Source organism: Thamnophis elegans, chromosome 5, assembly GCF_009769535.1.
Source record: "Thamnophis elegans isolate rThaEle1 chromosome 5, rThaEle1.pri, whole genome shotgun sequence".
In the NCBI taxonomy this organism is placed as follows: domain Eukaryota; kingdom Metazoa; phylum Chordata; class Lepidosauria; order Squamata; family Colubridae; genus Thamnophis; species Thamnophis elegans.
In genome coordinates this window covers 56052984-56067598 of record NC_045545.1, presented here as the reverse complement: position 1 = coordinate 56067598, position 14615 = coordinate 56052984, and the positions used below count along the sequence as shown (strand labels likewise).

The window sequence follows — 14615 nt, the reverse complement described above, 5'->3', positions numbered from 1 at the left end:
TTCCTACAGCATTTCCCTTCCTTTTGATTTTAATTTTCCCTCCAGCAGTCAGAATTCAATTTCAGATGTCAACAGCTCAGTCCTCATGAGTATGCGGTTCTTGCAATACTTTTAATTTTGGGGTTAGAAGTTAAGAATGCTAAACCCTGATCAAAGAAGCCATCCCTTGGAGAATTCAACTATACCTTTGTGTTCTGACCCCCTCCTCAGTCCAGTAACAAATGCCGAGACAAGCTTAACTGGAATGTACTTTAATTAGCAAAACACCAAAACCTCAGTGGCTGAAAGCCAAGCATAACAAACAGATAAGGACCTTGGCAGCAACTCAGACAAACTTAGGCAGCAATAAACACAGATAAGGCTTGGCAGCAATCCAGCCTGCCAAGCTCACAATACTGTCCCCCGACATTCAATCCTGCATTGACTTCTACAAAGAGGGCCGTATGCACAAGTAGCTTTTATAGTCTGGAGAGAAGCCTAATGACCACCAGCTGAGTACAATCACCTCCTGTAATTGCGTAATTGTTCCTGACGCCTAGTAGCTCTTCGATGGCGTGCATGCAGGAACAACTCACTGCTGGCTTCTGGATCACTCTCCCTTGTCTCCTCCCCACTGGTCCAAGGCTCAGGCGCCACCTGGTGGCCAACCAGTCTCTCTGTGCCCTGCTCAGAGTTGGAACCCTGTCCAGGGTCCTCCACATCCTACAGAGCTGACTCATAGGGCCCCTCGCTGTTGGAGTCTGGTGGCAGCTCCAACGGCTCCTGCTGGGCCACCACACCTTTGCATACAAGAGAGATCAAATTTTGCCAACAGGATAATCAGGTGTTTCGTTGTGGCAACAAATCAGGAGTCAACAAATTGCAGATGGAGAATGCCTTAACTTCTAATGCATGTATAGCATTTGAAACTGTAAGTACGTTATAGGTATAAATGTGATGTGTTTATGTTCTTTTGGCAAGAGAAAAGAAGACTGAAATGTGAATATTTTTGTCTATTTAACCTCGTCTTTTAATAAAACATTAAAACATCAGTTTAGAAGTTGTGGTTCTGACAACTGGTTCCCATAATCTTATTCCCATGAGGCTAATCTGGTAAGAGGACAGGCAAAGACTAATTGCACTGTTCTTTGTGACTTGTATTTTGCTAGTAAGAAAATAGGAGCAGCTCTAAATAAAGAAGGGAAGGAAATATAGATAGCAGGGTGGGGGAGGAAGCAGCAATGTTTCATGCTGTGACTCAGCTCACAATAAGCAAAAAAAATACTTCAAACAAAAATTCTTTGAATGTTTCATCTACCCCGTGATTAGGGAGAACTGTGAAATAAGATAAGTGATATCTGATAGCATTGCTGCAAGCTTACAAGACTCAATTCTTTGAGCCAAGATTAAGTTTGCCTGTGAAAAGGTTTGATATGAATGTGGTTTTTTTAACTTGTTTTCCTGTCAGCAGTAACTTGTTTAAATACCTGTGTTCTGGATCACAGCATTAAAAGAATAAGACTCAAACCCACAACAAATTATCCTGAGAATGTTTATTTCAAAGAGATTTAAGAAGTCTATGTATAAGCTGCATCCTGTGTAAGAGAAGAAGGGCAAGGCACTGGCTGTTTGCAGTTTTGGGGGGCCTTCACTTTGGTAAGCTGGAGGGAGCAGAAGCTGACAATGTGAAGATTGTAATCACTTTTCTTCGCTGTTCTACTCATTGTTATGTCACTCTTTAATTTTTAATCTTTTATGTTGTTAAAGAGGATGAGGGGAGAATTGAATACGAGAAGTACTGCTCCCAGTACCACTGAGAGTTGTTTTTTGTCTAATTAATAATGCATACATTGTATAAAATATTTTGATACCAGTTTGTCAACAAATAATCATATGAAAAAGTTAAAATATAAGTTTTTTCCGTGGCTACAAGGACCATATTTTCCACTAATTATGAATGAAGGGAAGTGGAACATGCAGAGCACAGCTTGAATAGTGTGCAGAAATTGGAAAATCCAGATTCATCCTTAAGCTGTTCATGAATTGCCCTGGAGCCAACCATCTTGTGCCCCCATCCCATGCACTTGTGGTTATATGTGTAAGTACTGGAAATTCCAATTAGAATAACAGAGTTGGAAGGGAGGTTGGAGGTGTTGTAGTCCAATCCCATTCTCAAGCAGGAGACCCTCCACTATATTAGGCAAATGGTTATCCAATATCTTTTTAAAAACCTCCAGTGATGGAGCACCCACAGTTTCAGAGGGCAAGCCGTTCCACTGATTCATTATTATGTCAGAAAAATTATCCTTAGTTCTAGGTTGGTTTTCTCTGCATTCTTTCTAGAGGCACAATCTTTCCAGTCTTAATCTGAGGAGATGGGCATTGTGTCATTGAAAAGAAGAAGTATATCAGAAGTAGAAAAGAAGAAAGAATTGGAATCATTCTGTAGAAATGTCAGGGCTGATTGGTTCAATTTGGGTAGCTGAGAAATAAGGATAGCTAGTTTGTCCATGTGGGGTCCCCAGGGAAATGTTTGAAGGAATAATTTAAAATGTTCCAGATTCAGAGTTGATACTAGATACTCTTTACTTAGGGAATAACACAAGAACAAGGATTGGAGCATGAAATCCCAGCTCCACAATATGCATGGTCACTCCATTCTCCATATATCCTGTTTTTAGTAGTACAGTAAATAGAAGCATTTCCAATGAAGAGGTAGCTTTTGTCATATGTATATGTTATGCCTGTCCCATAGGAGAAATCTTCCAAATAATTTCCAATGTGCTTGCCATGGGGAATATCTGATGGTGGCAAACATGAAATAACTACAAAGAACAGGAGGCAAGGCTTGTGTACTCTTAGCTCCTTATTCTTTTGCATGGTCCATATGCTGGCCCACCAGACCATCTTCCCAGAATTTATGCTTTTCACTTCAAATAATTGAAGTGAAATAATTCACTTCAGATAAACCAGTGGTGGGTTCCTACCAGTTCAGCCGAATCGGTAGTGATTTAGCGGCCTGGGTCGCTGGAACCGGCAGCAACTCAGGCCTGCCATGCCCACGAATAGGTTCTTCAGGCAGCACCATAGGTGTTGCCATCCTGTTTTTTGCTTCTGCGCATGCGCAGAGCATTTTTTATTGCACTGTGCATGCGCATGCGCCCAGGAGCAAACCGTCAGTAGTGCCTGCCAGAACCCACCCCTGAGATAAACCATCTTAATGGTTAATTTAAGACAAACCATCAGCAAATGAGAGATGCTATTACAGGCTTATCAAATAAACAGTTATGGAATTATTTTAATACAAATTTATTAAATTTCAAGAAAAAATAATACAAAATAACAAAAAAGGGATCAGGTAATTCAAAAGGGGAAAAGATTAAAAAGTGAAAAAAGTGAAAAGGGGGAGAAGGATAAACAATCTACAGCAGGGGTGTCAAACTCAAGGCCCCTGGGACGGATCCAGACTGTGATGTGATCAGATCCAGCCCACGGGGCCATCCTGGTCTACCCAATGTGAAGAAGAAACATGCCAGCAGTTTGGAGAGTGGCATCAAACTGGCCATGCCCACCTAGTCACCCCCCTCTCACCTGAGGTCAACCACAGCCCTGATGCGGCCCTCAATGAAATTGAGTTTGACACTCCTAATCTACAGTATATGCAAGTTTAAGAACATACACAATATTCTTACAATCTTGAATGCAATAAGACAACCATCAAATCAAAAATATTTATTCGTCATTTATGAACAATAGTAAAATAATTTCTAAAAAATAAGTTTAAAAATAAATATAAACAAAATATTAAAATGACCATAATTTCAATGCCCCCATCTATTCATTTTTCCAAATCCACTCTTTTGCTACTAATTTTTATAGTTGTTTCATCTCTACACATTATATTACTTCACTAATATAAGCCTTTAATTTTCATTTTCCTCATTCCATTCATTCATTTAAAACACTAGATGTATTTATAAAATGTTTTTCCTAATGTTTAATTTTGATGTTAACTTTAATGTCTTGGTGTTCCATGTAAATCTTATCCAATTTATTATCTTAATAGCATTTTAGGTTTCTCAACTTTAGCTTCTAAGAAATTTTTAATTAAAAAATATCCATCTCCAAAAAGTTTTCATGTTTTCATCATATTGAATAGTACCCTCTAATGGCCAAGGGAAGTAATTACAGTTTATGTTTTTAACAGAAGGTAAAGAGGGCCAGAGAGCTGCTCCAATTACATTTGTTGTTACAGCTACACCAATCAGAAGAGATAAATAAAAACAACAATATTCTCGCAAAAGTCTAAAGTTAGAAAGGAAAAAGCAGCATCAAATACTACAGACACAGATTCTTGGAAAAGTTTCACTCCTTTAATAAAAGAAACATCCTCCTCCCCACCCCAAAGTTTTAATATCCAAATCTTCATCTTCTTGTTCTGTAAACTAAATCCAAGTTCCAGAACCATTTTTTTCACCTCAAATCAATATGAAATATTGAAAACCACCAAGGGAGATACAGCTCCGTGCCTGAGAGAAGCCTGTCTTTAATCTAAAGAAGTTTAATAAGTGGCTAAGAAATGGAGAGGCAAAATCTAGTGTCTACTTGTCCTTGCTACGCCAAGCAGCATTTGACTTTGACCTCCCAGTTGGCCTTTTTCCAAACAACTGGAAAAACATGTTTTGCAACTCTCTTGCAAAACATGTAATATCTTGGATTCTCCTTGTGTCTGGACAATTTTTCAGGTAACAGGAATCTGTCCAGGCCACAAAAATAAAACTGCCTCCAGGGAAGCTCTTCAATCTGCAGTATTTAAGTTGATTGTTAAAATATTAAAAAAAACACAGCACAATTTATTTTAGGCAAAGCTTATTGTTTCAACACAAATTTAAAACCTAGAAAGCAAGGTAATTTTTCTTTGGTTGCCACAAAAACTCAGAAGCCATTTTAAGAGCCATGATGTTAAAAGAACTATACAGCACTTGCTGACTCTTCCATTCTAGTATTGTAATGGGTGGGCTGAAGGTCTCCTCTTTGGATGCTAGTTTAGAGGATGAGGATGAACTGGTCCCTGGTAACTTGGGGAAGCAGGACAGTAAGCCCAGGGGTTGTTGGAGATGCAGATCATGGAGCAGAGGGCTTCAGCTTAATGGAGCAACTGCAGCTAGAACAACCGGACTAGCTGAGCTTGAGCAGAGTCACAGCTTCAATAAGTTAGACCAGTGGTTCCCAAACTTTTTCAGTCCACCGCCTCCTTGGTGCTACAAACTGATCCTCAGTGCCCCCACCCAGTGGTGGAATTCCAAATTTTTTACTGCTGGTTCTGTGGGCGTGGCTTTGTGGGCGTGGCGGGGGGGGTCTTGTGACTGGCAGTTTGCACGACGGAAGGAAGATAGTAACAGTAAAATTCAAAACTGTAACAATTAATTGCACATTTATTCAAAATCCAATTTAAAAACCTCTTCAGTTAATGTTAATTCAACAAAATTGTTGAACATGATCCAGTGATACCAGGTTTTCAAAGTCTGATAACCATTTATCAAGAACCTTAGTAACTAGTAACTTAGTAAACTCAGTAAAATTTAGTAACTACTTCACTGTTCAGTAAATTCTTAATGTGATGGATGGGCTTGATGGTGATACCAGAAAAAAAAGTCTTTTCAAAGGAAGTGGCAATCAGCTATTCCCAAACTGTAGACAGAACTCCAGGATGTGGGACCTGGAGGATCCCCATATTTAAAAACCTGGTTACAGGCAGAGCTCAAGACTCTGATCCTCTCTTTGTCTGTACAAGCCACAGGGGGAACTTGTGGTACCCAAAACTAGAACCCCTGATTTCTAGATTTAAACCTTAAATATTGGAATGACCCATTTCTTCCTGACTTCCAATGAAACCATTCCATTTACTGTCATGCAAATCTCCCTTGCGGATACGACGGATTCCTCCCCCCCATGTATTTCCCACCCGCCTCCTCAGCTTCCCTGCTGTATTTATGATTGGCAGGGCGCTCTTCTCTCTCGGGCCAGGGAGCAGCCTGAGCACCGGTGGCAGGAAGGGCAGCGGAAGAAAAATCTGGGCCAGAGGTTTTGGGGGAGGTGGGCGAAGGGAGGGAAGACGTGGTTTTGGAGGAGAATAAAGCTCTGTTACCATGCAGGAAGGCCTCTGCCATTGCATCACTAGGTCTCCCTGCAGCCCCCTCTGCATGCTCACCTTCCCTCAAAACCTGCTCCGCCTCGCCTTTGGCCTGCTCCACACTTAATGAAACTGGCAGGGCCTGGGCCGAAGCAGCCGGGGGCGCTGCAGACTTGACATGCGGTAGGCTGAGGTGGGTGGGAGAGAAGCAGAGGCTCCAGTGGTGGGACGGGCGGCACCCTCCTTCCGCGCTGCCAGCTGGCAAGGGCTGCTGCTCCAGCTCAGGCCGGCAGAGAAAGAGAGGCAGCCCGTCCTCTGCCTCCTCTTGCAAAGAGACTCAGCAGCCCTCCAGGACCCTCCCCTCCCTCCCACTCTTTCTCCCTCCCTCCCTCCCTCCCTCCCTCCCGGGCTTAGGAACCCACCTCTCCACTCTCCCACTTCTGGGCTGCAAAGTAGACGGGAGGCCAATAAGCTTGGGCTTTAGTGCCTCAACTCGCCAAAGGAAGCTCGGCTCCCACGGCAACCCTGGATCGCTTTTTTCAATCCGGGTTTTTAAAAAATAAATAAATCAGGGAGGAGGGGCACAAAATGGAATAGCCAGGCAAAGCCCTTGCTTTGTGGGTAAGGATTTCAAGAGGAGCTCCCAAATGGGGAGAAGGAGCCTTGGGAAAGAAACGAGTTGGCTTCTCTGCTTTGCTTTTAAATGCACCCATAGGTGTGCGTTTCTCCATTTTCTTCCCTATCGCTGGTATGTGGCTCTCGCTGGAGGCTGGATGGCCTTTCTGGGGCTTGTTATTTACACACAACACACTATATCCTCTTCTATGGCCCTGTCATTCCAAGTAGTCTTGTGCCCTGCGTGGGGGCCACCTCCAGTACTCCTCTGCCACCCCCCTTGCCTCTTAGCATCCCCCTAAGTCATCCCACCACCCCCCAGGGGGCGGTACCACCCACTTTGGGAACCACTGAGTTAGACTTTGACTAACTCACTTAGATTAACTTTATTGTCACTTTGAATGTACACTAATCGGCATATCTTAAAATAAAATTTCATTGCATACAGCTCTCGAAGGGTAGCTCTCAAAGGTAACCTGCAGACTCCAGGCTAAGAGCGAGAGCAGCAGCCAGTGGTCAGTGAAAATGAGAAGGTGAAGTCCACCCTCCCCCATTTCCAAGGGCAAATAGGACTGGGATGCAACAGGAACAATGGCAGTCAGCCACGTTACTTGTGAGATGGCAGTCTCACCCATCATGAGGAGCTGTATCAGCATTAACTGTTTAAGCTTGCCCAAAGAGAAGGATGTTGCTGGAAAAACATGTCTGGTTGCCTTGCTTCGTATTCCTGTTTTCTGTGTTTCTTGTCTTTGGACTCATTTGTGGACCTTGGATTGATGCCTGGACCTTGTGCCTTGCCTTGTGGATTACTCCTAGCCTCGGACTCTTGCCTTGCTGTGTGTAGTTATTCTAGCTGGTGCCTAAGTTCGGTAATTTAATCTGCTCTTCTTGTCTGGTTCTCAGAGCTCCGGTGGAACCAGAAGAGGGTGTGAATTTTGGTGATGCTAAAACTGCTGGTGACTTAATAATTGGGCATGGGCAGCTCAATAAAGACCACCTCACTGTGGTGTATCCATGTGTGAACAGCACAGCACAAGTATAGTCATATCTTGATAACAACATAATGCATCATCCCTGAAGTAGAAACATGGTAGTTCCCTCAGATTCTGTATCTGAGTAATAAGAAAGAGACATGCTAAGAGCTATTCTGGAAGGATTTAAGGGCAAACTATTAGACTGTAGAAGTAGCATATGCAAAAGGAGTAGTCTTCTAGATCATATGTTGATTGTTTCATGTATTAACTGCCTTCTGCAATAGCCAAACTGCAGAACTATGAGTTTTACTGCTTTGAACTCAAATCTTCACTGTTCCTATTATTTTCGTTCTCAAAGTGGGAACTTTTGAAAGGTTACTGAAATTTCATTGCAGACATTCAAAGGACTCAGAACATTAAAACCACATCTTTTTTTGAAACTACATGGTATGTATCAGAAGAGGCAGGATGATCGTTAGATTTTCTGCAAGAGGACACAAAAATTAAATTCATATTTACATATGCCATTTAAAGAAGTTTCTAAAATAATTTCCTTTAGTTTTGTTAATTAACAAGCAAAAACAACGCTGACTCATGTTACATTCTGTAAGATAAATGAAAATTCATCTTAGTTAGGAAAAGCCAGCTCTGGAAACCAAAGCATTTTAGATTAATAGCTGCAGAATATTTGACGTAAAATGAATTGTTCTATAAGCATCACAACAGATGTATTGTATAAAAAAGTAGCATAATGAATGTTTTAGGCAATTGCTCTTGAATCACAAATCAGCATCTCTTTTGTATCCATCGGGAAGCTGTGTGGTGTCAATGCTAAAATCTCATAAGTCAAGGTCTTCAGACAAAACTAAGCTTTGTCTACATCTAGCACTGAAGCTAACAGATTTATGGCAGTGATTAGAAGGATGGGGGTATAATATTTAGAGAATCCTTGGCATAGTAATACTTATGTAGCATATGCCTTCAGAATTATATAACAGTAGAGCATTTATGCAATTTCAAGAACTATAGTTTGGAACTATGACATGTCTCTTACAGAATGCACGCACATCCCCCCCCCCAATTAAGTAGTCCGTGTCCATTTATATCAATCATTAAATATAATACCAGTTACTCAACCTGTCAATACTTACCAATAGTAATTCCAATTGTTTTGCCAGATCCTATAAGTGAACCAAAGGAAAAATGAGCAAAAACTATATATGATTACATCTTTTTTGCCAATTCTCCATATCTTTCCAATGTTGAAAACTACTAATTTCTATTACAATATGAGACTCATTTACGTAAATAGTCCTTTTGTTTTCAATTTTTAAGGACCTCTATAATTCTATAACTTCATTTTATTTTTCAATTCCTTCATTCTTTCTTCATAGATTTTCTTTGTATTCTGATTCCAATTCCCCCCCCTCTCTCTGATTAAACCACATCAAAATATTTTTATTTTATTAATGGTTACTCTTGTGTTTATATAAAATTATATAACAGTCCATGGTTTTAAGCCATTCTCTAGCTTACCTACAAAAAGAAAAGGATGGAAGCAGTTAGAAAATGCAGAAAACGTGTCTTTGCTCCAAGGTCAAATCATCTGACTCCTGAAATAGGACTATGATTAGCAGTCCAATCATGTGATGACTCACCTTCAGTCTTACCTTCTTCTGAGGGGTTAGGGGAAAGAGCAAATGGGGAAGATCTGGTTGGTTTGGTAGTAGTCATGACTACACCTAGCCAAAAAGAGAAGGGGAAATGTTAATGTAGCTTTCTCCAGATCCAGGATGCCCAACTTTAAAGTTGACATCTTTAATATTCAGCACTGATGTTCATTAAAGGTTTAAGAAAAAATAAATACTTACTCTTAACACAGCGCGGAACAGGAGGATTCCATTCACTATTAGCATCACATTGAACACTTGGTGACCCTACCATAGTGTAGCCAAAATCGCACTTGAACGATATCATAGTCTGATACTCATATGTATTCCTGCGATCAAACCAATCTCGCCTTATCCCATTTTGGATGTTTGGTTTATGACACTTGACTTCTGGAAAAGAAGGCAAGATTTACTTTGAAAGTCTTTGCACCAAATAAGCAGATGTCCTGGTGGTCAGTAGGGGGGCAAATGAGAAAATATGAATTAAGTTATTGTTACACAAATATTCTATCACATAATGGGAAACAAGTACATAATTGGGACATGTATGTAATGACATTATCATTTGAATTAATGATGATTTGCTGCCAATATTAGAAATATTAAACTTGGAAACCATTATTTGCTTAGTTTTGCCAAAAAGATCATCTAATTATGGCTGCACCTTGTTTGCAAATGTTGCACAGAAGATTAAATGTACACAAAGTTAATTACCTGCAGCCTTAAATAACTGAGTCAAATATATAATTTTGATTATAAAATTGTAATACTGATAGACAGTATAATTTAGTGTTTTAGAATAAGTTCAAGGGGTTCACTATAAGTCACAGAAGCTCACTGAGTGACTTTGGACCAGAAACTCACTTTCAGAATAATGAGAAAGAGATATGGGTAGCAGTAGTTACATGTTCTGTTTCAAAACTGGAGACCTTCTAAAGGAGGCTAAAGGGGGCATTAACCCAAAATATTTAATTACAACAGAGATGATAGAAAGAATGAGTGATGAACTTCTCAGAAAAGCAGATGATGCTTGCAGAATAAAGCCATTACATGTAACCATAAGAACAGGTAGTATTCTGCCGGTTCGCCCCAGTTTGGGCGAACTGGTAGTGGTGGTGGCGGGGGGCTCCGCTCACCCACCCAGATGTCATCACAGATGCGCTGGTGCTCCTGGTTCCGAGTGGTAGGTGAACATAAGAGGAATCCATTACTGCAGAAGATACCTACTAGATAACGAAGGCCAAGGAGATATTTTCAATGGATACTTATGCTTTGAGAGAATGAGAAACAGTTGTTTGTAAAGATTCCACTTATAATTTTAAATAAAAGTAAAAATGACTAACTGGAAGGAATTGTTTTTATTAGTAAGAATCAATCAACGTCAGTTGATCCTGGCCAGATCAGAGACAATAGCTGTAATGGGTTTATGGGAAATTAGAAGCCGCTTTGAATTTTAACTTTGTTTTTGGGATTAGCTGTTAACCATTTTTTAAAATAGTAAATAGATATAGGTCAAATTGGTTGATTGGCAATAAATTTCTATATTTGTGATTTTTTTAACATTATATAGCAATTTTTCAAATATAGATATAGTAGTTCATAAAATGTGGAGATGTTTTTGCAAGGGAGAGGAATAATGACTTGCTGAAATATATTTATCAGTATTCAAAAAGGGGGTACATCTTATTTTGCTATTTTGTTCTATACATTTTTGTTCTTGTTTTTTAATTATTTTCCTTTTTAGATTTTGTATTTTGACTTTGGATATAAGTAAAAAAAGTAAAAAGAAATAATAAAAGAACCATTTGAGATATCAAATAAGCAGTATAAAAATTTAGGAGCACATGTCTTATTTACAACATTTTGGCAGCTGCTGCACATTGCTGGCTCATATTTAAATGGTTGTCCACTAGGATTCCAAGATTCCTCTCACAGTTACTACATTGAGCAAGGTACCACCTATAGTGTACCTGTACATTTTGTTTTTCTTGCCTAAATGCAGAACCTTCCTTTTTACCATCGAATTTCATTTTATTAGATAGTGCCCAATGTTCAAGTTTGTCAAGATCCTTCTGTATCTTAAGGCTATCTCATCTGCCAGTTCCTTGTGTAAAGACAGATGCAAAACATTAATTAAATAGTTCTGCTTTCTCCCTGTTGCTTGTCACCTTCTTGCCATTTTCTCCCAGCAAAGGACCAATTGTTTCCTTAACCTTTTTCTTGTTTTTAACATGTTGAAAGAAGGTTTTTTTTTTTTTTGTTATTTTTTACTTTTGTGGCAAGCCTTTCTTCATTGTGAGCCTTAGCTTTCCTCACTTCATCTTTACATGCTCTGGCTATTTGCTGATATTCTGCCTTAGTTATGTCCCCCCGTTTCCACTTTTCATACTTATCTTTTTTGTCTTTCAATTTGTCAGATAATTCTTTATGCTGCCATAAAGAATGGCTTTGGGAGCTGTTATTTTTCTTCTTCATTGGTATTGTGGTAGACCGGGCTTTTATAATCCTGCTTTTCCAAATTTCCCAAGATTCTTGAGTTCTCTTCCCCTTGAGGATTCTCATCCATGAAATCCTTCCCAAGCTCTAAGTTTATTTAAATTAGCTCTCTTAAAGTCAAAGACTTCAGTTGGACTTTGTTCTACCACTTGTGTTTGCAAAATGTTGAATTCCAATATTGCATGGTCACTTGCCTCCAGGGTTCCTGTGGCTTCAACACCACCTATCATTTCCTCTCTGTTAGTGAGAATTAATTTCAGTATGGCTTATCCCCTTGTTCCCTTCTCTACTTTTTGGGAAACAAAGTTGTCTGCTAGGTTTGTTAGGAACCTGTTAGATCTTCCACTTGGTGCAGAGTTTGTTTCCCAGTTAATGTCAGGGTAATTAAAATCCCCCACTATTATTGTGGTGTGCTTCCTACATACCTTAGTTACCTGAAAGTTCATCTACTTCCTCTGCTTGGTTGGGTGGCCTGTAGTATAGACCTATGGCAATGTCATTTTCCCCACAACCTTTAATATTGACCCAAATGTATTCAAGATAGTTCTCATCATTGTTGTGCTCTATTTCTGTAGAGATATACCGTATTTTTCGGAGTATAAGACGCACCGGAGTATAAGAGGCACCAAGATTTGAAGAAGCAAATTTAAAAAAAGTTTTTGCACTTTACAATGGCCCATTTTTCGTGAAAATGGGCATGCATAGGAGGCAAAAGGGCATGTTGATTTAGGAGGCTTGTAGAGTGCTCCTGGGGGCTGTGGGGGCCCAAAAATGAGAAAAAAGGGTCTTTTTGTGAAAATGGTCCCATTTTATGTCAAAAAATATCATGCATAGCCTTTAGGAGGCTTATAGAGTGCTTCTGGTGTCTCGAGGGGGGGGGGGGCAAAAACGAACAGAAAATGGACCATTTTTTGCTCATTTTTGCCCTCCCCAGCCCCCAGAAACACTCTGGAAGCCCCCTAAAGGCTATACATGACCATTTTTGCAAAGGGCATGGGGTTTTGGGAGGCCAAAAATTCTGTATTCAGCATATAAGACACATCCAGATTTTCACCCTCTTTTTTGGGGGGAAAAAGGTGCATCTTATACTCTGAAAAATACGGTAATTATTTCTTTTATATATTGTGCAACTCCACCTCCCCTTTTATTTGATCTACTTCTTTTAAATAATTTAAATCCTATTAGCTGTATGTTCCCTTTGTGTGTTTTATCCCACCAAGTTTCCATAATGGCAACAATATCATATCTGTCCTCATTTACTTGAATTTCTAATTCATCCTGTTTATTCCTCATACTCTTTTGGTGATAATATTAAGTGATGGTATTAAGCTCTACAAGACCCTAAAGCAACCTAAGACCATTAAAATTAGTTATAATATTGTATGGTAATTTTAAAGTAATTAATGTGAAATCTATTTTTTAAATATTTGAGTTTGAAGTAAGATTTGTTTTCAATGCTTACGGTAAATGGTTCTTTTTGCATTGGGAATAATCTTATTACATTATAAGATATTTCCCAATGTTTTATCTTGTTGTATTAGAAGGAAACAAAACATAAATTATTTTTATTATGATCCTAACAAATAACACAATAAGGCCAATCCAGCTCAAGAGGGTTATTGCCAAATCTAAACACAATAATAATATTCAATATAAATTATTCAAACTATGTTTGTGTTTCTTTCAATGCTCCCCTATGGGATTTAGTTTCAACAAGATAATTCCTACTTGGTAATCCACAGCAGCCCAATGCTTAAAAGACAGGATTCCAGCAAGAACATACTTAATTTACTTAAATAGAAAACAACAAAAAAAGCAATTTTACATCCCGAAGGTAAGAAAATAATATGAAATTCCATTACTTTTACATTCAGGTGGAAGCATATTCCATATTCCATCTACCCCATTTTCTGCAACTTCACATTGAATAGTTGAATCTCCAATCAGGGAGTAATCACGGTCACATAAATATGTTACTGTCAAGCCAACGTAGTATTCATCTGAAGGACTTGGGTTATATATTCCATTGGCAATTACAGGTGGGATAGCACAAGGAATACCTGGAGAAGAAAATCAGCATAGATTCAACTAGACTAGAATTGCAAAATATCCTGATTTAAATTATCATATAATTTAGATGTTTAGCTGCTTGAAATAACTCCCTAAATCCATCAGATAAATGCACATATTTGGAATACTTCCTGCTATAAACCAAAACAGTACCATGGACAATATTCATATCAAATAAGTATCTACTGTCCAATTCCAGGGTGGAATTTCTTCATAATGTTTCTTTATAACTGCGCCGATTAACAATGCAGCCCACTTCTGCCAGCTGATCTTTCTCTTCTCTTATGGAAATAAATATGTTTATAATGCCTATAAATGGTGGAATTTTTTTTCTCACAGCAGTGAAATGTCCCTTGCTCAGTTGCTGGGTCAGCTTTGTAAGATGCCATATATTTTATGGTGCATAACATCTAGTTAGGTCCACCTACTGTGTCCCTTTGGAAAGAAAAAAAACAGAGAAAGAAAGAAAAAGAAGGAAATAGAAAGAAAGAGGAAGGGAAAAAATAAGACAAGAAAGGAAGGAGGGAAGGAAGGAAGGAGAAAGAAAGGGAAAGAAAGAAAATGGAAGACAGAAAAGAAAGGAAGACAACTCATGACCACAATAGAGCCCAAAATTTTGGTTGCTAAGCAAATGCGTTGTTAAGTGAGTTTTACTACATTTTACAAGTTGGCCACACC

At 39.1% G+C, this 14615-nt stretch overlaps 1 protein-coding gene across 1 annotated transcript in view; it reads right to left on the bottom strand.

Annotated features, from left to right (window-relative positions):
* Positions 1 to 2568: 2568 nt before the first annotated feature.
* The window catches only part of LOC116509420 (complement receptor type 1-like), a 28099-nt gene continuing 16052 nt past the window's right edge, over positions 2569 to 14615 (bottom strand). Inside the window, exons 6-10 of the mRNA XM_032218578.1 lie at positions 13730 to 13927; positions 9573 to 9761; positions 9360 to 9443; positions 8853 to 8882; positions 2569 to 2804 (exon numbers count right to left, since the gene is read on the bottom strand). Of these exons, the coding sequence (XP_032074469.1) occupies positions 2569 to 2804; positions 8853 to 8882; positions 9360 to 9443; positions 9573 to 9761; positions 13730 to 13927 (737 nt within the window). The remainder of the gene's footprint in view (positions 2805 to 8852; positions 8883 to 9359; positions 9444 to 9572; positions 9762 to 13729; positions 13928 to 14615) is intronic.